Raw genomic sequence first — 23,018 nt, forward strand, 5'->3', positions numbered from 1 at the left:
ATCTCTTCCTGCTGTGGTGGGATTAACAATTCAGACTGCAAGAAGCAAATTACCAGAGAGTTTATTCAGCTGTATAGTAGTCCTTAATTCAGATATTCTACATGCGGCTGCATTTAGACTAGAGTTGCTCAACTGCAAATTTTGAATTTGTTCAATGAAACATTTATTTCAAGTATACATTCCATAAGCTACTTTTTCTGCATATTCAAGCTCAGAGTAAATTCAGCATGCCTTTTATTTTGCAGTGCCTTTCCGTGGACAGAAATTTAAAAAAAGTTGAGACAGACAAGACACCAGTAAGCACTTTTAACAGGATCAGAGTTCCTTTAATGTGGAGATTTAAGAAGTGTGGTAAAGCTGTGAATGAAGACAACTCAACATGAGCATGACTGTCGTGATTCTTAATTAATGAGACATTCAAAGAGGCTCGTCAATGTGAGACTGATTCCCTGTCAGTGAGAAAAAGCCTCAGGTTCCTGTGGGAAGATTAGAAAATTGTGGTTTTGCCGCCACCAGGTGGACAATGGGAGGAGTGACACTGGATTTATTAGAATTGATTTGTGTGTCATGTTTTTTAAAGTTGACACACTTTACCTTGTTTTATTTGAGTGTGAAACCTGAATGCTTGTTATACACTTTGAAATTGTTTGACAGCAAAAGTCTGAGTGTGAAAATACGTGAATATAAATTTGTACATACAATGAAAAAGGTAAACTCGTGCTGTCACCAGTTCAGTGTTTTTTCTAGTTAACAGTAAGTCATCGTTTGACTTGTTTAGATCAAGCATATCCTCAGCACTATGGTCTCTGTAGATTTTTTGGCTGGATGCATTTTTCCTTAGCAAGGACAGAATAGATCCTCTGACAGGCCAAAGGTTTGATTGTAAACAGACCACTTCCATAATCTGTAGTTTGAGCTGTAACTAGTACAAGTCAATAGTGGAAACTGACCTACAGTAATTAAGGTTGAATAGACTACAGAAAGAAATCAATGGACTTGATGCCTCGGCTAAACATTAATTTGTATCTTTATTGTGCTGCAACTCACCATTTTCTTCCCCTTGGTATAGAGAGCTATGATTGTCTCAGTAGATTAAAAACATGGATTATCATTCAGTAGTAATTCAGACATTCTCACAGGGGGACAATATTTTTCTCAAAGCAATAACATGCACAAATCAACACCAGTGAAGGTAAAACGATTCTGTGATTAGAATGTTCAATCTCTAAAACATCTCTGCTCAACAAAGTGTTCAGCCTAGCTGCATTTCCTCGTGTTGACGGCTGGAAAAAAAAGAGTTAATCCTCATGAGGAGATGACCAAATTCATCCTGAGTACATTTACTACATGAACTTATGAGGACTTTAGCAGCTGGTTTAATGGAAAGAACTAAATCAACATGCATGCGATACTTTGTTTCAAAAATCTTGAAACAAATTCAGTTATGCTGTAATTTAGGAGTAATTCCAACTGATACCTGGACCAAATGTGCTTAATATGTCCAGCAGAACAAAAATTATATTCAATTTAACACTCTCTTGGTAGCTCCAGGTTAAAGTGATGTTCACGAGGATAGCTCTAGTCCTAAATCAACAGTCTCACTCATCAGTGCTTCAAACTGTTTATAACAGCTGAAAATACTGTCGAGGTTTCAGAGCTGAAAGTCTGCCGGCCATGATGAGAACATTTCCATGGAGTCAAGAATTGGCTTTATGTCTGTTATCTCTTCCTCTTCATGTTTCCTGACAACATCCAGGGTAAAAATAAGCAAAGACATATTTGACAGACACTTTTTTTAAGAGAGAGACTTGTAAACACTGTATTTACATGCTAATACATACATTATTTATCGGCTGTAACATCCCAGAATGATACTTGAGTCGTCCACATATTCTGGGCAGCAGTCGACAGAAATATTCAAGAGAAACACCAGAAGGAACTGAATTTAATGGAGACATACTGAAAGTCCCAGTGATTGACCGCTCATACAAAGTAACATTGTCTGAAACCTTTAGAGAGTTTAAATATTGATTTTCCTATTTTAAACCCACTTTCCTGGATTAAATAATTTGTAAACCACGTGATATTATTGGCTGCAGAGTTAAACTGTGGCTAGCGCCTGACTTTTGCCTCACTGCTGGACATGGGTTCAAATGCTGGCCGGGCCTTTCTGTGTGGAGTTTGTTCCCCCCAATTTGTGTGTGAGTTTCTTCAATGTACTTTGGTCAAAAAAACTCTAAAAGCATGTATGTGAGGTTAATTGAACCTAAATTTCCCCTGGGTGTGAATTTGTGTGTGTGGTTGTCTGTTTCTCTTTGTTTGCCCTGTGATCCTGTCCGGGATGAATCCTGCCCTTACCAATAGTTAGCTGGGATTGGCTCTAGTGCCCTGTGACCCTGAACAGGATTACGCCTTAGAGGAGAAGAGTGGACATTACTCGATGACATTAAGACTTTGAGCAGTATCTTGCTTGAGGAGTTCACCATGACCTTATTTTAGACTTCTGTGTTTTCTGTAGCTAAAATATTAAAATAAATATTAACATGCCAAAATGAATTATTGTGGAAAAAAAAGTTTTGAAGGCCAACAGAGCTGGAGAGGAGTCCCATAAACCCAGAGTGCAGACCCCCTGTGCTCCAGTGCAGACAGTGATGCTGCTTGAAGAGGAGGGAAACAGCAGGGGGCAGCTGTGGACAACTGCTGAATAAGTAAATCAACGACTTAATATGTGGAGGAAATGTGTAAAATATGAAGTTAGAACAACATAAACGGCTCCAGTATGTACAGGTTTTTTTATTTCAGAATAAAGCAAACCAGTTTTAATTTTTTTTTTTTTTGCAATACGAACAAATCCATAAAAACAGTTGTTACTGAGATTTTAAATAGGAAACTAATACAAAAGACATATCGATAAACTATAAACTTTACTTTTATTTCCTGAATATTTTCTTACATTTTTAAGTAAATTTAAGCAGTGGACCGGAAGTGCTTTAATTTGAAGGTTGCATACAGGAAGTAGCTTCCTGAATATTTCCGTTTGACACAATCCTCCGACAGAAACGACTCCAACCCGGAACTTTTAGGTCAACTAATCACTCCCGAAAACTTACCGTGAAGAGTTTTTCTCTGCCTTTCCAAACAGTTCAGATGTCTCTCTGAGTGGGGAAAAAGCGCCTTTTCACACGGATTTAACTCCTCCCGGAAGCTGCAAATGTTTCTTGGTCCGACTGTTTCTGCAGGACAGTAAAAACCTCGACTTGTCTTTTCAAACCAGGTAGGAACAAATCATGGTTATAAAAAAAAAAAAAAAAAAAGAACTGATTGTAATTCACTCATATTGAACCACACTGTTCATGACGCTCTGTCTGAGATCTGATAAACTACATGCTCTCCTAGCGCGCAATTGCATTTGTTGTATTAACTCTAATGCAGTAGAAGACTTTGCAGATGCACACTTTGTTTTATTGCAAAGTCCGGCTTCACGTATAGGTGCAAAAATAATTATATAATAATATGAATAAAAACTGCCTAAAACCAATTGCATCATTACTCTAATGACACCTTTGCTTTTGAGTAGGTTGCCTTTAAATCACAGCAGAATCTCTGCTCAGAAGTTGTGTGTCTTTTCTCTTGGAAATGGGTGTGTGTGTGTGTGTGTGTGTGTGTGTGCGCGCGCGCCTTCCTGTCAGGTCAGGAATTTCAGGCAGCTGAGAGCTTCCCACTTCACACATACACACACTTTCCACACAGAAGGGAGGGGTGTGTGTGTGTGTGTGTGTGTGTGTGTGTGTGTGTGTGTGTGTGTGTGTGTGTGTGTGTGTGTGTGTGTGTGTGTGTGTGTGTGTGTGTGTGTGTGTGTGTGTCAGTCCAGGGGGTCTTAGACACACACATTTGGTCTGCAGGCCAACACAAAAGATGTGGGCGTGTTTGTGGTTTTAAGCTTAATGAGGCAAAGTGACAGCTGCTGCTGGATAGAGTCAACTTTTATTTTAGCTTTTGTCTCTTTTTACTGATCTACTGATCTGCTTCCGAGGGAACAGCTCAATGGGAAACAGTCGAGTCACATTATATTTGGCTGACACACTCTTACAACCTTCCACCCTGTATGTACTGGTCATACACACTTCAGCAGGTGAAATCTAACATGATCGTATGGATCTTCTGATATTCTGCCCTTCTCGTGTCTATTCTTGCATGATGTGTGCTCGCCTGCCATTTCTGTTTGGAAATGTAAACACTGTCATATTTAGTAACTGTCACGAAGGTTGCAAGTAACATAGTTTATTGTCTGATTATTTTTGTTTTTATTTTATGGTCGTTCTGATTTAACTGCTCCTCAAGTTACTGTGTCTGCAGATCCCAAGAAAATTCTGCAGAGGAGCTGGAAGAAATTCACCGGACCCGATGAGGATTCGGTTTATTACAGATGAAGTTAAGATACATTTTAGAGAATTCAGAGAGATCACTAGTCCACAGAGTACTTGCTCTCTGAGGAGCCAACATCCGGGGAATGTATTCCTGGAGAAACCCGAAGTAGACAAAATATGCAGTATTTAGATAAGGAAGAGTAAAGGATGTACTGTGTGCGGCTGCTCTGTCTCAGTGGGACTTGATGACTTTGGGGATGGAGTGGACGGCCTTCAGACTGCTTCGTTCTTGTCAGTGTCATAAAACTGTCTCTCATGTGATAAACTATTTGCCAGAGCTGAAAGTGGAGACTGGAGGTCAGACCAAGCTGTATGGGATCTGTAAGGAAGAGTGGCAGCATGAACAAAACAAAACGCATGCAGCTCAGCGTAGTTGTGAAAAAACTGGGCCCAGAAAGAGAGAGAGTATCATTAGGTAGTTAGTATCATTTACGCCATGGAATAAAAGGGCTGACCCATCATTTGTCGCCTGGTTCGAGCTCCTGAAGTGTTGCATGCTGTTGGTTTTCGTTCACCACAGCCAGACACAGACAGCAGACCTGCTGCTTTCAGCTTCCACTGACTTCATTCAGAGGACGCGACGAGCAGGCACAGACAGGTACAGACTCCCACGTACACACTGCGGTGGTTAACCAAGATGAAAACCTCCCCTCTGCCTTCTGGTGTAGTCACACAAGGAGAGCGACGTGTTATTACTGAGCAGCAGGTTTTCTCAGGGAGAGCTGCTGCAGCTAGAAGTACAAAAAACGTTTTTCCACAGGGTGTCCTGGGATTACATGTGCGTACACAATGAAATTAAAAGTGTCAGACAATTTCAAAAAATATTTTGAAGTTGTGTTGTGACTTAAAGCATGAGCTTTAGGATTATGGTTTGTGAACAGCAGTGGCGGCTGAGCCTTTATTCAGTGTTGCACAAGGGCTGCAGCATGTGTGGACTTGATGAACGCAGCAGCACGAGTTAACTCAGAGCAGTTCATGCTGAGCCCCTTTCTCTGACAGATCTGTCACTTTTAAATGTTTCTGTGGACAAACATCTGTTTTAGTGTATCAAATATAACTTGCTGCAGTCCTCTGTTGACCCTTTGTTCTCGTTTCTCGGGTGTTTACAGCAGGGTAAAGGTCTGCTCTTGAAAGTTTGACTCTAGTTTCCTGCATGAGCTTCAGAAGTTACACTATTATATAGTGCTTGTCTTTCTATGGGTCACTCATCTTCTGTACCTCTTCACCCAGTTTTGTTGCTCTGTGAGAAGAAACCACAGAAGTCTTCTCTGCAGTCAGAACTCTAATTTTGCACACTTGGTGTAACGACTCAATATAGCGGTTTTATGATATAAGATGAGTTTGTTCTTTGCTTGTTCCCCAGTTGTTCATCGCGTCCTGGATGCTTGACTGAACTGTGAAGTGTCCTGATCAGTCCAGTGTGCAGCGAGACAAATGTCTGAGCTCCTGATGTCTGTAGTGAAACTAATAGTGGCCACTTTCGGTTTCAGATGATCTTGCGCGTTGTCACGGGCTTTACAGGTGAGGTGCTGTCTGAGATGGCAGACATCAGGCCGGTCCAGGCTGGAGTTTCTGTTGCTCTCTTTACTCATTGTTACGGATCACTTAAAGCTTTCTTCATGAGCATAACACTCCAGTTTTTGTGTGTTGTGGATATCTGGGCGTGGATAAAATGTTTGCTTGAAACATATTTGAGATCTGTTAATAAAGCTTGATAAAGCTGTGAAGATAGTGGATGATTTGAGTGACAATCTTTCCATTATTCGCACCCTTTCGTTCAGATGTGTTGAAATCTGATCTGAGTTGGTGGGAGTTTGAGAAAACCTGGTCTGTCGAGTCGATCCACGCCAACTTCGATCGAATTTGAAGAATACTTTAAAGAAAAGAACAGTTAAATGGAGTTCTCTTATATAACGCTTTTCCACTGAACAGCAGCCCACAAAGCGCTTTGACATGCAAGTCACATTCACCCGTTCACTCACACACTCACACACCAGCGAAGGCGGCTGTCATGCAAGGTGCTCAGTCCTTCCAGTATGAGCCGTTTTGGATTTAGCGTCTTGCTCAAGGACACTCTGACATATGGACCAGATGGGGTAAAGAACCTGCAACTTCCTGATTGAAATTCAACCTGCTGTCATGTTTTTAAATGCATACCGCCGCTGGAACGGACCTGCGTTTCACAGGAAGATCAGCCCAGTACAGTTCTGATTGAACTGTTTTTTCACTTCGTCTTCATACTTTCAGTCAGATTATTCTTAAATTTATTTACAATATAATTGCAGTTTTATCCTGTTCAGCCTTTCATGTAGTTTGGACTTGTCTGATAACTGTGTCTTAATCTCTTGGTTCTGTAACAAAGACCTGCTATTGAGGAATAATGTGAAGTCTGCATCCCAGTTCCTAACTGATCGTCCTGCACTTTGAGACCCTCGGGTGTAGACTAGTCCCTGCAGAGGTGTGTGTGTGTGTGCGCCATCCCATCATATATATGGCGCATTTCAATGCTTCACACAGACTATTGAGGGAGCTCCAGATTTCCAGCTCTTGAGGAAAATTGCTCAGACACAGCAGCCAATGTGTGTGTTCCAATTTCAATACAATAATTGTGCTGAACTGTCCGGACGGAGCCGAACGGGATCTCCGCTCCCTCCGCCTCCGCTCCGGGCCCGTCACGGCGCGGCTCAGACGGCTTTCGAAAAGCCGCAGGCGGCCTGTGTTGTTTCAGGGACGTGACGCGGCTTCACCCGGACTTTTTTCCTCGAATTAGCTGACTCATAAGCTCTCCCATAATAAACCGCATTCCTACAAATCTCTCTCAGATTAGGCCTGTAAAAGCTTCTCACTGTGTGCTGGGAGGAAATTGACCTTCAGCATCACCACATGTTTAAGCACTTTCAGTCTGTTTCCTGTTAATAATGTCTTTAAATCGCAGTTATGAGTCTTTACTGTGTGAATCTAGTGAAATGAGTAAAAAAAAAAACGCCGCCTCAGGGTGAGCGAGGTGAGAGGACGGTGAAGGCATGTGCTTGTTATGACAGTGGTGGGGGTGTTGCTTTAAAGCACGCCGTGAACTCGGAGTTTTCTCTTCTCTCTGAGGCTGGAGGCGCTCGTATCTGTTGTATTAATCACAAGCAGACGCCGAGCGAGCGTCCATCTCCTCCCCTTCATCACCAGCTCATGAATGTACATGAGAATTCTGCTGTATTGTTTCCACATGCTGCGAGCGAGTCTCGGCCGGGGGCAGGACGGCGAAACGGGCCGGGGGGGGAAACGCACACAACAACGGCTTCTTCTGTGTCCTCTGGGAATGCTGTCCGAGAGCCGAGCAGGAAGTGTGAGAGTGGTGGAAGTCGACGGAAGAGTGAATCCGCGCCGTCTGAAGCAGGCGGCGTTCGGCCGTCTCAGCTTGACTCAGCGCTCCAGAAATACCAGTGAAAAGGGGAACGTGGTGTTTTCACTGCTTCATACCGAAAACTTGATCGTCACTTCATGACTGAGACTGTCTTCCAACGCACAGCGACATGTCGAGACGGCAGCTCAGGGAGAACATGCAAACTCCACACTGGAAGGCCCTGTAGAAGCCCTCTTCCTGTGAGGATGAGCCGCAGCAGCGTGGTTTATGTAACCCCAGATCCACTGGCCTGAGATGAGTGTGTGTGTTTGTGTGTGTGTGTGTGTGGAGCAGGTAGCGAGCGGTGGAGTCCAGAGGAGCCAGGATGCCGCAGCAGAAGGACATCGTGAAGATCGCCATCCAGATGCCAGGGGCCTACCCCCAGCTCATACAGCTGGACCAGGTAACACACACACACACACACACACACACACACACACACACACACACACACACACACACTCACACTGCAGTGGCAGCTGGCTCTACAGCTTCTTCTTCCTTCTTCTGGTATTTCCGCAGCAATAGGTGTCACAGTGGATCATCAAGTTTAAGAAGCTGAAGCACCCAAGCTGAAAAAACCCAACTTATTCACACTTTTTGAATCTCCTAGTAAGAACATGTTCATTAGGTGGAGGTGTGAGTGACATTCAGCACGTCTGTCTTAATGAACACTTCATGCAAGAAAAGAAAAGAAACGGTGATGACAGCGATGTGAGCGTTACAGCAGGATCACTGCAGAAACTGTCCAGACCCAAAGGTTTGATCCTTCATAGAGCAACCTTTACACATCGAGTTTGCTGAAAGTCATGAGCGTCTGAAGCAGTTTGCCGTCACGTTGCTCATAAACTCATGACGTCCGTGTTGTTTTCACTAAATCTGGTAAACCACAGCCTGTGGTTTTCTTTATCTGTTAGTCGCTGACGGTATCGCCTCAGTCGAAGCCATTCTTCAGATCCCTGTTAGTACACTCACTGATTTATTACAATGTTCAAATTGTGTCTTTTTCACAAGTTCAAATATTCAACAAAGTAACAAGCTCGTGCGCTAATCCAGACGCAGGCGCATAAATCTCTCCACCGCCTGGATATGAAGTGATTCCATCAGTAGATCGATCCTCCTCGAGGTTCCTCGCGTGCCCCGTAAAGCTGTCAGGGTGAATATACTGCGGGTGCCAGCAGGACGTGGCGGCGCTCACTTCCTTATGACGGCGGTTTGATGGAGCCGCTGCTGTGTGAGAGTCTCTGGTTAACTCTGACTGAGACTGACATGATTTCCTTTTCAAACATCTAACAGCCAAATAAACAGCAGCAGGGAGTAATGTAACACCTGTCAGCGACTGGATGATTTTATCCACTCTGAAGATCATACAGCGAGTGTGTGATAACTTTTCTCCTGTAATGTGGATGTTGATCCATCTTTTGCAGGTTTTGTGTAGTGAACTTATCAGAAATAGATGTAGTGGATGGACGGGAAAGTCGTCACATTCTCTGTATGAAAGGCAGTGGATAAATGAGTTTGACTGGCTGATCTTTCAGATATTCACATCTGACAGGTGTGGTACGTGTCTTCACCGTTCCCTCACAGTATAATTTTAAGATATTTTTTTTGCAAGGATTCATGCTGATGTAGTGGTTAGCACAATATTTGCATGTTCTCCCTGTGCATGCTTGAGATTTTTCTCTGGGTTTTATGCAACCTCCTGCTTTTGGGATTTTTAGTCTCCACTAGAGGACAAAACTCATAAATCACAGTAAGTTCAGTGAAGTCCAAAGCTGCTGAATCTACTCAAAACTGATGCTGGGAATTCATGAACTTGATAAATTTTTCGCTTAATTTTACAAATTGACTCATTTTCTCTTATTTGCAGCTGTAAGAGAAAAATAAATCCATGTGACATGAACTGTTATAGAATGATAAAAACTAATGTGAAAATACCCAAGCAAAAAAAATCCATGATATAATCATTTCTAATTTTAATATAATTAATTTCTGCAGTTAACTTCTAAGTGTTCATTTCCATATTAACTTTTATTTTCATACTATGTTCAAAATCTTTTCTCATGATTTGTGTCTTCGGTTTTTAACAGATTTATCAATGTGGGAATTTTTCCATATGTTTCCAAGAAACTCGGGGGAAGTTGTACTTCCTTGTGTAAGATGCTTCACATGAGTTTAAACTGTAAAACAAGGCTCGGTGTGTGAGTGTGTGAGTGAGTGAGTGTGTGTATTCATCACACCCCCGGCTGGCTCATCACCTCAGGAGGAGTAAATGGTTTTTACAGCGGCTGGAAAATGTTCCACAGTGGAAGATCGCGCTTAGCTTTTAGATTTGTTATCCAGTGGCCTCCTCATCAACAGTGTTCACAGCTACAAACAGGGGAATAAAGCGGAGGGAAGGACTGAAGCGCGGAGCAGTGGCTGAAGTCATTCTCACTGCTGGCAGTTCAGATCACCGAAACGGGAAGCTGATCTGAGTGATCGATCGGTGAACGGAGGCAGGATTCAGAGCATCAAGGCTCCAGATTCAGCCGGTGTCCCAGCTCGGCGCTCTGCTCCAAGCCCTCTGAGACGCTTCCCGCTGGCACAGACGCGCCCGCCAGACACTTCTGATGGGTTGACCCTGCTGGTCGCCACTAATGACACACCGTGAACCGCAGAACCTGGAGACATTTTCACTGGGCTGCCGCAGCGCCGACCGCTAATGGCAGCGCGGCCCGGAGTCAGACGTGGAGGCGGTCCGGCTCTTATTGGCGTACGGACAGGGATCTGGGCTCCGGGGGCGGCGGCGCTCAGAAAGCGCCGGGGAGATCCAGGATTTCCTCTCCACGGACGCACAACTCCTGCTCAGTGACAGAAAGAGCTTTGATCCCACGGTCCTGTTGTTTTGACCCACATGTCTGCACAAGCAGGTGTGTGTGTGTGGTGGATCTGCGGTTGTGATGGATCTGCGGTTGAATTTGTAGATAAATTGTGATATTTTCCGAGCGATTCTGGGGTTTTTCAGTGCTGGTGTGACGCTGTGTTGTTCTGTGTCTCTGCAGAAAAAGCCTCTGTCTGCCGTGATAAAGGAAGTGTGTGATGGGTAAGTTCTCTCACTCGAATACTGAAATAGACACATTCAACCACAAGACGTTATCCGGGGATGTTTCAAGACGTGCTTTTTCTCAAACCTTTCTCGACTTTAATAAGTAACTAAAAATAAACGCTTACCGGGAAACTGTGTGACTTCAAACCTGACTTTTTGGAGCTGGATGTGTTTCTGTAGCAGTTCCATAATGCCGGTGTGAGCTGGACTTCCAGTGTCTGCTTTAACTGTGAAGAATAACACTGAAATACTTTGAAATAGAACGTTTTCTTTGGGATGCAGACAGTTTCTGGTTATGAAAGTCCAAAAAGCATCTGATTGAATGAATTTTATTTCCTATTTCTTAATAAATACTTAAATATTAGATATATTATTTTGAATTTTTTGTACTTTTAGGCTAAACTTATCAAACTTTCATGATATGAATCAATGAATACTTGTGAAAAAATGAACTTTTCCATTGTATTTTCAATTTTTGGCTGTGTAATTTTAACGTGCACGGCACATTTTGATTAATACGGAGTCACATCCTCTCTTCTGGGTTAAAATGATCAATCAGGGGTGTTTCTATGGACTTGCAGGTTGATGTGTTTTCCCTAAATCAGAGCATGCTGCAGCTGAAGTGTTGCCTCTATTCAACAAATTGTACTTTAGTGTCTTAGTAATATGCTTTTTTTAATGTTGATACAAACAAGAAGAATGAGAAAGTTACCAGATAAGGCCGTCAGCCAGAGAAAGGGTTAAATGTCATTGAACCTCTTTTGCTTCCTCTTTCCTTTGCTAATGTTTAACACCATTATTATTCAGCTGTGTGAGCCGTTGTGGCTGTTTACATTGGTTTAAGTGTGTGTGTGTGTGTGTGTGTGTGTGTTCAGCTGGAACCTCCCCGGCCCTGATAACTACGCCCTGCAGTACGCCGACGGGGTGCAGATGTACATCACCGAATCGGTCAGTCGCTTCTCTGCACAGATCAGCATGAGTGTTAACGTCTCTGGTGAAAGCGTCTCCGCTCATCCTGAGTGCGCCGTGCAACGTGAGCGTCCAGGATGAGTGAATCACGACCGGCTCGGGGCGGATCTCAGGTTGGAGGAATGTCTGGAAAAATTCGAAACGCCCAACGAGAAAGCAGGAGACGGAGGGGGAGGAAGAAACGACGAGACGCAGCTGGAACTTCACTCATCCTCCTCAGTGACAAGTGGCCTTTGGAGAGGATCGGTGCTGGAAGCCCCGCCCCCTGGCCCCCCCTCTGAGCTGCAGAACGCATTAGCCCCACCAGAGAAGTGCATGAAGGTTGCTGGACGGCGGGCTCCTCACGACGGCCTGGACCTCGCTGCTCGCTGTCCTGCAGCTCGGAGAGGGAACAGGAACGCCCGCATCTTTAAGTGTTTACAGTCAGACACATGTTTCAGTTTAAGAGCAGCGTCTCGCTGAGCTTGTGGAGCGTTTAGCCTGATTGCACGCGGTATAACAATGACGCTGATTATTTCCTGATTGCGCCGGATCTGCAATAGAAACTCACACAGTTCTGCGCTCAAACAGAGCTGAGCCGTCCGTCCTGCAAAGCGCCGTCTCTGCTGATTGCCAAATGTTTTCGTGGGATGTATTTTCATCGCACACGAGAAAGAGGCTGAAATCTGTCGTACTTTTGGAAGTTTTCCATTTGCTACACATGAGCGCAGTGTTCGATGAGCCTCGTCAACCAATCAGCAAACCAGAACTCGATGTATTCAGGAACGCAGACGCGGTTGAAATGACCTCCTGTGACTCCGTCAGATAAGTCTATAACTTCTTCTGCAGCAGGATCCTCCCAACTAAAGCTGAGAGTCTGAGCTTAAAGCGCATCTCGATCGTTTCATTTTAAAGATATTGTGGCGAATGAAGCTGAAATGGAAAGAACAGGACGGGAAGAAACAAAGTATTGATCCAAAACATGAGCACTGACAGACGTTTGGCACTCTACTGTACTCATTGAGTGGCTCCTCTGAGCGTCTTCCTCCTTCCCTGTGCAGAATGACTGGAAGTCCATGATTGTGAGTGTGTTTTGTTGAAGCTTCTTCCTTGTGTGTGTGTGTGTGTGTGTTACAGAATCGCCTGGACATTAAAAACGGCTGCATTCTGCGTCTGACCAAGGCACCGGTGAGTCTGCCTCCCAGCCGCTGTCCTCCTTCACCTCCCTCTCCTCACATTCTTCCCATTTTTAGCCTCTCGCCGCCCGGGTCCCGTCTTTATTTGCATTCTGAGTGCAGAAAATTATAGAGAAAGCGGCGGAGGCCTGCGTGGATCTGTCACAAAGAAAGAAACTGTTGTGTTGTGATTTAAGAGCTTGTGTCTGTCTTGTGCGTGTTTTGTTTCCCGGCCCAGGGCCGCTGTGCGGAGGACCTGTTCAAGGGCATCCAGAGCGCCGACGCCGGCGTGCGCTGCGATTCGCTGAAGGAGCTGGCCACCGTTTCCACAGACGTGACCTTCGCGCAGGAGTTCATCAGCCGAGACGGACACCTGCTGCTGGTCAAGATCGTCGAGGACTCCAACGAGTTAGTGCTTCTTAGGACGTTTGAGCGATGAGCGTTCGCCGTTCGTCCTTCCATCTGCAAAAACCTACACATGCACAGGAAGAACGTGCAAACTCTGAATCGTATTATCCCTTGTGGCTGTCGTCTTGCCTTCCAGGAGCAACGTGATCATGACACACACACTGACGGCGTTCATGGAGCTGATGGATCACGGCATCGTCTCGTGGGAGAACCTGTCGTCCGTCTTCATCAAGAAGGTTCCTCCGGCTCGCCTCCGTCCTCGCTCTAGCCGGCGCTGGACTCTCTGTCTCACGCCTCTCCCCGTCTCCCCTTTAAGATCGCGGGCTTCGTCAACGCCAAGCCGACCGACGCGTCGATACAGCAGGTGTCCCTGGACATCCTGGAGAACATGGTGCTGAGCAGCAACAGCCTGTTTCTGGCAGTGAAGCATGAAGTCACCATGGAGCGGCTCATCGCCCACCTCCAGGTGTAAGTACCCTCCTGCAGGACGCAACGCATTGGAGTCACTTTTGTTCAAGTGAGGCTTTTTTACACATCTGTAGCATCATTAAGTATTTATTTCCCCCTTCACAGTCAAGCAGACATGGCTGTGAGGTGACTGTAAAGCTTTTCACACCTTTATTTGCAGGTGTTTGTTCTGAGTCACTCTGATTCAAAGTTTTGATGAAAGATAAACGGAAAAGTAAGCCACTAAGCGGTAGTGGAGTGATAAGTGTGAGTTTTTGTCTCACGAACGGGAAGTTTTAAAACATGTAAACTGCCTGCTGCTGTTGATCGCTCTGGGATTTTACAGTCATGTGTAACTCAGTGAGGAGAGAACACAACGGATTCCACTACGTCATTGTTTTTAAGCCTGTTAAATTGCGTATTCGAATGTCTTGCAGGACCAATCAGCAGATCCAGACTAAAGCCATGGCTCTGCTTATGGCCCTGCTGCAAACAGCTGGTGATTCAGACAGACAGGTGCTGCTGCAGTCTCTCACACATTTACACATTTATATCAACTTCCTCTTCACCAAATGCCAGATCAGGCAGCGAGGCTGGTGTTTAATCAGTCCCAGGATTCTCCAGTGTTTGCTACTCTCAAACAGTAAAGGCCTACGGACTTGTAAAGTCAACTTTCGCTCATGGTTTTTATTTTTCAATAAACCCTGGAACCGTTTCTTGTATATTGTAAGAAATTCCAGCGAACTAAACGAAGCCAACAGTGACTTAACCCGGCTAACAAGGGCTGTCACTGCATCCAGGGTCTGCTTTGAATTATTCTTCTGTGCCGTACAGCTTCAGAGTCTGGGACAAAGTGCACTGCCCTCTGCAAACGCAGTGCGAATGTAGACATTTCCCATAGTTCAGTTCAGTTCTTCGGTATGGTGAAGCCTTGCTCTGGAGTCCAGCTTGGACCTGCATGCCCCCTGGGCTGGAGGGTTGTTATTGTACGCTGGACTCGGAGTCCCGTCGGCTCCACTTCTTCCCCCGGACGGCTGAAAGCGACCCGTCTCGACCATTATCCTGTCAGCTCATCCCCGCCTCGCTGCAGACAGACCAGGCTTTCTGCCCGCCTGCTCCGCTCTCATTGTACAGAAACAGTTCCCTCATTCACTTCACTGTCTCCTTTCTCTCTGCCTCTTTGTTATTCCCGCACGCACACACACACGCAGACACACACACGCAGACACACACTTCCTCACTTTTACACCAGGTCAACAAATCCGCCCTTCTTATCAACGTTTTTCTCGTGAACTCAGTTAATCTTACCAGTAAGTCACGACTCTGTCCCAGAGTTCAATGTTTCACACCCTCCTCCTTTTACTGATCACACTCTGATCAGTTCCTGACACTATATCGCCGCCCTGTGTTGGAATCCTGTCACTGCAGCCTGGTAACGCTTCGCTTCTTCATCCTCTGTTTCGAAGGACATGTTTGCCTTCCTGAACAAGAAGAACCTCCGTCAGTACATCTATAAGGTACGAGCGTCTAGTTCGAGGAGTCACCTGTGAAGCGGTCGTGAAGATGTTGATGAAAATGTGTGTCTGCTGCAGAACATCATCCACAGTTCCGGCTCGGTGCAGGACGAGATGGCCCACTACCTGTACGTCCTGCAGTCGGTCACCCTCAACCACCTGGAGCCTCGCATGCGGATGCCTCTGGACTGCTACAACCCGGTGAGCGCGGACGCCGCGGCTCTCAAAATCTGATCACTTTCCTGGGACCGTGAAACCAGTTCACTGTTCATGTTTGACCACAAAATATGGGACTGTATGTTTGATTGGCATGTTTGGTTTGGATAACACCTGGAGAACCTGAAATACTGGTTTACCATCAATTTCCAAACAAGCGTTCATGAGAGCAGCCGCTGTTGAACATCTTTCTCTCGTGCCGCTGCAGGAACAGAGGGAAATCCTCCACAATCTGCGTCAGGCAGCGTTCGAGACAGAAAGCGAGAACAGCCTGAGTCACGAGAGGCGGCGCTCGCTCTGCGCCAAGGAGTTCAAGAAGCTGGGATTTTCTGTAAGTGAGAACTTACACAGATCACTCATGACACTGTGACCTTCGAGTTGTTGCAGCATGATTTCCACTAGGGTTAGGATTAACCCTAACTCTAACCCTCCTGAATCCGTGCTGTTCTTACTGACATGTAAGTTATGGGGCTGATTGAGTCATCCTCATCCTTTCATTTCATGTCCACCGTTTCTCTCAGAACAACAGTAACCCCGGTCAGGACCTGGTGCGGACGCCGCCGGGCCTCTTAGCTCTGGACACCATGAATTACTTTGCGACGCGATATCCCGACGCCTACAGCAGGGTGAGCGTCGCCGCGTCCCGTTCACCCCGCAGCTGGAAGGAGTTTGGTTTTCAGCTTAACCTCTCTCTCGACGCTCGTCCTCCAGTTCGTCCTGGAGAACAGCAGCAGAGAGGACAAACACGAGTGTCCGTTTGCCAGAAGCAGCATCCAGCTGACGCTCATCCTCTGTGAAATCCTTCGTATCGGGGAGCCCCGTGAGTGAAACCCAGCTCTTCACACCGTCTCTTCTTCATCTCAGTCGGTTCATAACCTTATCTCTGTCTCTCCGCCGACAGCCTCAGAGACCGGATCGGACTACCACCCCATCTTCTTCAGCCAGGACCGGCTGCTGGAGGAGCTCTTCTGCGGCTGCATTCAGCTGCTCAACAAGACCTGGAAGGAAATGAGAGCCACGCAGGAGGACTTCGACAAGGTAGGACGGCCTGCGGCGCAGCAGCACGCCGCTGCTCGTAGTGTCCCGTATCGTCCCCGATGACTGCGTTCCACTTCCTGCACCATCAGATTGTATAGGTGCAGCCAAACAAATGTTAATATCATTGAGAATTCTATAGTTTTGTGAGTCATTTCACATTCTGGTGGGATCTGGTTAGAAAAACAACTACAAAAAACAGGAATAGCATCATATTTTGACCCAAAAAAAAATAAATGTAAATGTTTGCAACATAAGTTTTCTGTAAGATACATTCATGTATGTCTATATGTAAAATAACTTTTGGTTTAAAATACATACATTGAAGTGTGACTCTCAGGCCTTTAATGTTATTGAAAAGAAGAAATAAACCTTTGTATCCAGGTAGTCGTCATATCAATACCAAGTATTAATACTCGGTATGTTACACACTTGTAAAACGAGCCTCTCTCAGTTCTGTTAAAAACAAATTAGCACAATAAACGACCAGATGCTGGAAGTTGAGGTTAATTTGGAAAAACGTGGCATAACTGCTCACTGATTACGCTTTTTTCCTCTTTTTTTTTTTTTACAACCAAATAATATGAATAGGTCCAGCTGTTCTCATCATAAGAAGGTTAAACTGAATGAGATTGAGCATCGATTGCTCCACAGGAGCTGATCCTCTGCTGCAGAGATCAATATTTATTCATGTCACGTTGAGTTTGATGCCATTATTGTTCAGATCAAGTCTGTTTCAGGCAGAATCATTCCTCCTACAGGATCGTTAAGTTTCTCCTGGAGTATTTCGACTGGTTTGTGGCTGCTTTAACCACAAATAATGTGTGAATGAATCCTTGAAAGTTCCCCTCTGGCTGTGAGGTTTGATGGTCGGTACAGGATCATGAGTCCGAATTAGAGGAACGCTGCGAGGATTTCTAAAGGCCTAAAAGAAACTGAACAGCTTCAGATTGCGCCTTCAGAACGGCGTCTGGAGGAAGGATTGATGGCTCCACTCTGAAAGAGAGTCAGCCGTTCAGCTTTTGTCTTGACCCACGTTGCCACAACACACTCCGCCACCCGTCGCCCGCGGCTCGCCCTCCTGTCGGTCGTAAAAACTGGGCGACCTGTTGACCCTTCGGTAGCGGGCCGGTGTCCCGAGCGCCAGACCGGCCTTTTGTTTCCCCTCATGGCCCGCTACCCAGGGTGCTTTGGGGCGAGGACAAAGGGGCATTAGCCGGACAAAAGGAAGCGTGGTGAGCGGGCAGAAACGGAGGGAGAAGGAAACGGGAGGAAAACAAAGCATCAGCAGTAATTACACAACAACGGGGGGAACGTAAAACCTCTGGAAACAATATGAGAGCGAGGGAGGAATCGGAGCGGCGCACAAACCAGAGGGAGAAGTAGGAGGCGGCGGCGGCGGCGGGACGTGACAATACACATTTAATGTGATTAGTCTGTGCATGCGAGGGATCCTGCTTGCACGTCACGTCAGCGAGTCTGCGGATCGATGCTCCGCTCGCAGCCTGCAGGGGTTTGAGGGGAACGGCGGCGGCTGCCAGTCATCGCTCTGATTGGCTCGTGGAGGGGAGGCAGGACGACGGGGCGGCGGCGGCGGTGTGTGCATGTGCGTGAGAGTATCAGGGTGTCTGTTTACAAAACAGTCACCTCTGCTGTCATGTAGGTGATCTCTGCTCAGTCTCCAATGACTCCTCAACAAGTGGAGATTGAAGCAATAATTAAGATTTTTGTGGATAAAAATCGGATGTAAAGGAGTAAAAATGGAGGTAAGATCAAGTTTCTGTTCTCTTTTTGCTCTGATAGTGCCAGGCTCCGTCCATCAACCATGCTTTTATTCCCTTCTCAAACCCTGAATTGCTTCAAAAAGTCAAAAAATTATTACAAACAAGAGATTTAGGAGGACGTAACGCAGTGAAGAGGCTTTCTGGACTCGTGTCGTGTTTAAAGTTTGCCGGACAGTAAAGTTATTTTGGCTGCTGGGAATCACAGTGTGAAACTGTAGCCGCCTGTTTTGTGGCGCTGCGTTTTCACACAGTATAGAGTGACAGTCTGGATTTCACCGTCTGCTTTTCCCACCGCTGCCAGACAGAAAACAGGCGCAATAAAAAAAAAAACTTCTGATTTCCTGGAACAAACATCTTCAATCAGAAACGCAAAAGCAGAGTTCAGTTCTCACACTGAAGTGTTTTCGATGACGGATGTTTCTTAAACAATCAAATCTGCAGCCAAGTGGTGTAACTCTCTTTCACATGTATTCATATTTGTAAAGTTTATACATTAATTAGGAGCATTCACTGGTGAGGAGGATGAAAACTAATGTTTCTAAGAAATTATGCAAAGATGAATCCTGAAGAATTCTGACTGTGATTTGCTGTTAGTTGAGAATAAAAATGCAGAGCAGTGATGAGAGTTTGATCCCGGAGCGTGGAGACGGCCGCTCTGAGCTTCACCGACCGGCTCGTCCTGCTCCTCACTTCCTGATCGTTCTCAATCAGTCCGATCGGCTGCGATCAGGAATGATCTGGGTCAGCAGAGTGTTTGTTGGGTGGGTTTTGTAACGCCATCGATTTTTTGAAATAGATTTTCCGCTGAGGAAAGTGGGCCGAGCTCCCGGTCACGCCGGGTCAGCCTCCCTGGATGACCTTCACGCCAATAAGTCAAGCAGAAGACGAAACATAATCCGCATTGATTCAAACACACAGATGCTTTATTTTAAATCTGCAGTCGGTGTAAACCGTCACTGCTCATGTCGCCCCTCGGCTGGTTTGTGGGTGACAGCGTGCGTTTGGGGAGATCTGATTGGACGACGTGAACCAGGAGGGCGTCGACAGTTTAAACTGATGAACATTAATGAGAATCAGCAGCAGCAAGTCGGTGTAAATGGTCTGTTCACTTGCTTTGCTTTAACACCGGAGTGGTTTCATCATCGGGATTCGAACCAGGGTCCTCCACAATGCATTTAAAGGATTTATTTAAGTTTTTTAAAGACCCAGAAGCACATCAAGGGTTAGAAATCAGTGTAACTATTACCAGATGTCTATTAGATGATAAGATCATGGATAGACTTTAACCTGAAAGGCAATAAACCGAAACACTGCTGAATTCTATCATAAATGGGACATTTTCACTGCATTTGGATGAGCGCTGGTTTGTGGACAGTTGATTTGTGCAGTGATGTGAGTGAGAGAAGGTGGACTCTGTGGAGCCCCACAACAGGACTTCTGAAGTAAAACTTTAAATTGTGGCCACAAAATACTTTACAATTTACCACAAACTTCAGTTTTATTACGTTTCTGAGGCCACAAATTTCTATTTATGTATATATGATTTTGCAGCCACAGTTGAATTTCAGATGTCCTGTCCGGGGCTCTGCAGGTTTCTCCTTCGAGATGAGAAAACGTCTCCGCTCATTCATTAAACACTCCTACAAGTGAATTTAGTGTTTTTATAGGCATTTCCAGAATCTCACATTATTACATGTTGACACTGTAAAATGCTGTTTCTGTTTTTCCAGTGTTTTACAATATTATGAGTTCAGAAACAACTGGAATGCGGAACAAATCACTTACAGCTCTAATCATGATTTAATTAAAGTTTAAATAATCACAGGTCATTGAGACAAATTCAAATCATAATTTGAACTTAAAGTTTGATAAGTATAACGTAAGAAACGTCAGCTGCTCAGGGTGTCAGCTGATCACGAGGCAGAACCAGCAGAGCGCCGCTCACTGGCCTCCGCCCTGCAGGTGATGCAGGTGGTGAGGGAGCAGATCACCCGGACGCTGTCCAGCAAGCCCACCTCCCTGGAGCTCTTCAAGAACAAGGTCAACGCCCTCAACTACAGCGAGATCCTCAAGCTGCGGCAGACGGAGCGGCTGCACCAGGAGGAGACGCTCGCTCCGCCCGTGCTGTGAGTGCCACGCGGCGTGTGTGTCCTGCTGAAACACACAAACACACACCTCGCAGCGCGTTCGGCCCACACACACATTCCTGAGCTGCTTTAGCTTTCCGTTTGGAAATCCGTCCAGTCAAAGCGGACCGAGCCAGTCGGCTCATTTTGACCATTTCCGATCAATCACAGGTTGCTGCTTTGACTCAATACCGATTCTACATTCCTCGTTGTGTATTTTTTTGTCCACAATATGATGATTTAGTGAATTTACTGGTGAGATTAAACGACCAGCTGCCGTATAAAGGACTTTCACACAGTTTCCACCCGTATGGAACCAGCAGCCGTCTGTTGAGCCACTAAACACTCAGTGTAACAGTGAGCGACACAAACATTCCCTCGTATTTCTGCACGATGTCGTTTCTTTACGAGGCGTTTTCTAAAGTCGGATGAGCGTCTTTCATTCCCAGAGAGCTGAAGGAGCGTCTGAAGCCGGAGCTGCTGGAGCTGATCCGCCAGCAGAGACTCAACAGGCTGTGTCAGGGAACCAAGTTCAGAAAGATCAGCAGCCGGCGGCGGCAGGGTGAGCACCCAGCGCGCACACACAACACACACACACACACTTTAGGATCACTAGACTGATTTCCTGACTCTGTTTTATGATGATTCCCTGCAGATAAACTGTGGTACTGCCGCTTGTCGCCCAATCACAAAATGCTTCACTACGGCGACGTGGAGGAAGACGTGGAAAACCCCCCGATAGAAGCTCTGCAGGAGAAGAGTGAGTTCAGGACCAGCTTTTACAGCCGTGGCAGGCTGAACAGAGTCCAGTGCAGTGATCGTTAGAAGAGCTGCAGTCTGATCAGAAGCCTCTGTTTGGTCTGGTGAGAACGTGCTGCTTCCTCTGTGTGATGCTAACTCATTTCTCTTTGCTGTTTACGCCTCCTCCTTCAGTTCCAGTCGCGGACATCAAGAGCTTGCTAACGGGAAAAGACTGTCCTCACATGAAGGAGAACAAGGGCAAACAAAACAAGGTCAGCTGCTCTCCTCACCCTCATTACGTTACAGTGGAAGGAAAATGTCACAATTTTGATCTGGATTCCTTCAAATCTGCCACAAAGTGAAGTCTCGCTGTGTTCCCGGTGCAGGAGGTGCTGGATCTGGCGTTCAGCATCACCTACGACGTGGAGGAGTACAGCCTGAACTTCATCGCCCCCTCCAGAACCGACGTGAGTCCGATCGCCGCCCTCCTCACGCGTTAGGCTAAACGGTCAGAGTCCGACCGGGGGAAACACTCACCGGCCTCCTCTCTGTGCGTCAGTTCTGCCTGTGGACGGACGGACTCAGCGTCCTGCTGGGCCGGGAGATGAGCAGCGAGTCCATGCGCAGCGAGCTGGAGATCCTGCTGTCCATGGAGATCAAGCTCCGCCTCCTGGACCTGGAGAACGTCACCATCCCGGACAGCGCCCCGGTCATCCCCAAACCACCCAGCAACTACAACTTCTGCTACGACTTCAGCCAGACCGAGCAGTAGAGCGAGTGTGTGTGTGAGAGAGACTGTGTAAATATGCGTGAGTGTGTGGTGGGAGCTGACCTGTGCATCCTGTAACACAGATTTATAACTCTGACCTTAGGTTTTTTTTGGTTTTTGGGTGAGTGGAACGGCCTCGGCGGTCGTTGATGAATGAATCAAATGGACTCAGCTTCAAACACAACGCCTTTTAAAACACGACCACTCCAGTAATGGTACTTTAAACGTCTCATTTAATCATTTTATATTGTTGAATAAGCCTGAAGTGGTGTCTGATGCCGGGAGCTTCCCTGTGTGAGGCCGACTCTGCTTCTGTTCCGTTCTTCTGTTGCTTTTCGTTCCCGTCGGGCATTAAGCGCTACATGTTAATTCACCGCTCGCGTTGAACAGAAATGCCTTCAGTGTTGGACTTCTACACACCCTTCCTGGATAGCAGTGGTCAGATGCTGTAAAAGCTTTGATTTTTGTGCATCTTCTTTTAGTTCCATAATTTAATTGTGTGAAATCTGGAAACGGTTTTTACATCCACTCGACTTTTTCCATCTGAAAACTGATGCTTTTAAACATGGTACTTACTCCAGTGCAATGAAGGTGATGATGCTTGTGAAGCGTGGTGACACTCAGAGCTGCTACTCACACACTGACACGAGCCGATCGTTTGTTTTTATATTTTTTTTGGACCATTTCATTTCAGCACAGTCACCGTTTTCCTCTGCAGTGTTTTCCTGACACACACACACACACACACACACCTCTGTGACGATCATCACTCGGACTCATGTGCGTTTGGTGACCAATAAAAGCGAGTGTTTCCTCGTAGCCAAACTTTGGTTTATTTTATAAAAGCCACAGATTATACGCTTGATTTCTCACAGACTATATTTCTCCTGCCATCGTGCTACCACAGTACCTTCAACAATATGCACGTGATATAAAGGGATAAAGT

The 23,018-nt window shown here is 45.9% G+C and overlaps 1 protein-coding gene across 5 annotated transcripts; it reads left to right on the plus strand.

The window, feature by feature from the left end:
- The first annotated feature begins 3,057 nt into the window (after positions 1–3,057).
- elmo3 (engulfment and cell motility 3) lies at positions 3,058–22,904 on the plus strand. Of its 5 annotated transcripts, none has more exons than XM_030095463.1 (21): positions 3,058–3,274; positions 8,116–8,224; positions 10,866–10,906; positions 11,785–11,857; positions 12,995–13,045; positions 13,271–13,440; positions 13,577–13,676; positions 13,757–13,908; positions 14,325–14,403; positions 15,354–15,404; positions 15,480–15,602; positions 15,826–15,948; positions 16,139–16,243; positions 16,329–16,437; positions 16,519–16,655; positions 20,399–20,562; positions 21,012–21,124; positions 21,218–21,322; positions 21,496–21,575; positions 21,690–21,770; positions 21,863–22,904. In XM_030095463.1, the coding sequence occupies exons 2-21, from the start codon at positions 8,147–8,149 to the stop codon at positions 22,073–22,075; spliced, it is 2,148 nt and encodes a 715-aa protein (XP_029951323.1). In that variant the 5' UTR covers positions 3,058–3,274; positions 8,116–8,146; the 3' UTR covers positions 22,076–22,904. The 5 variants fall into 5 exon arrangements, with proteins under 5 accessions (XP_029951323.1, XP_029951322.1, XP_029951325.1 ...); XM_030095462.1 differs by having other exon boundaries at positions 8,113–8,224; positions 21,863–22,075; XM_030095465.1 differs by having other exon boundaries at positions 8,120–8,224; positions 21,863–22,075.
- The last annotated feature ends 114 nt before the right edge of the window (positions 22,905–23,018 follow it).

The sequence above is a fragment of the Salarias fasciatus genome, chromosome 7 (genome assembly GCF_902148845.1).
Source record: "Salarias fasciatus chromosome 7, fSalaFa1.1, whole genome shotgun sequence".
Lineage (NCBI taxonomy): Eukaryota > Metazoa > Chordata > Actinopteri > Blenniiformes > Blenniidae > Salarias > Salarias fasciatus.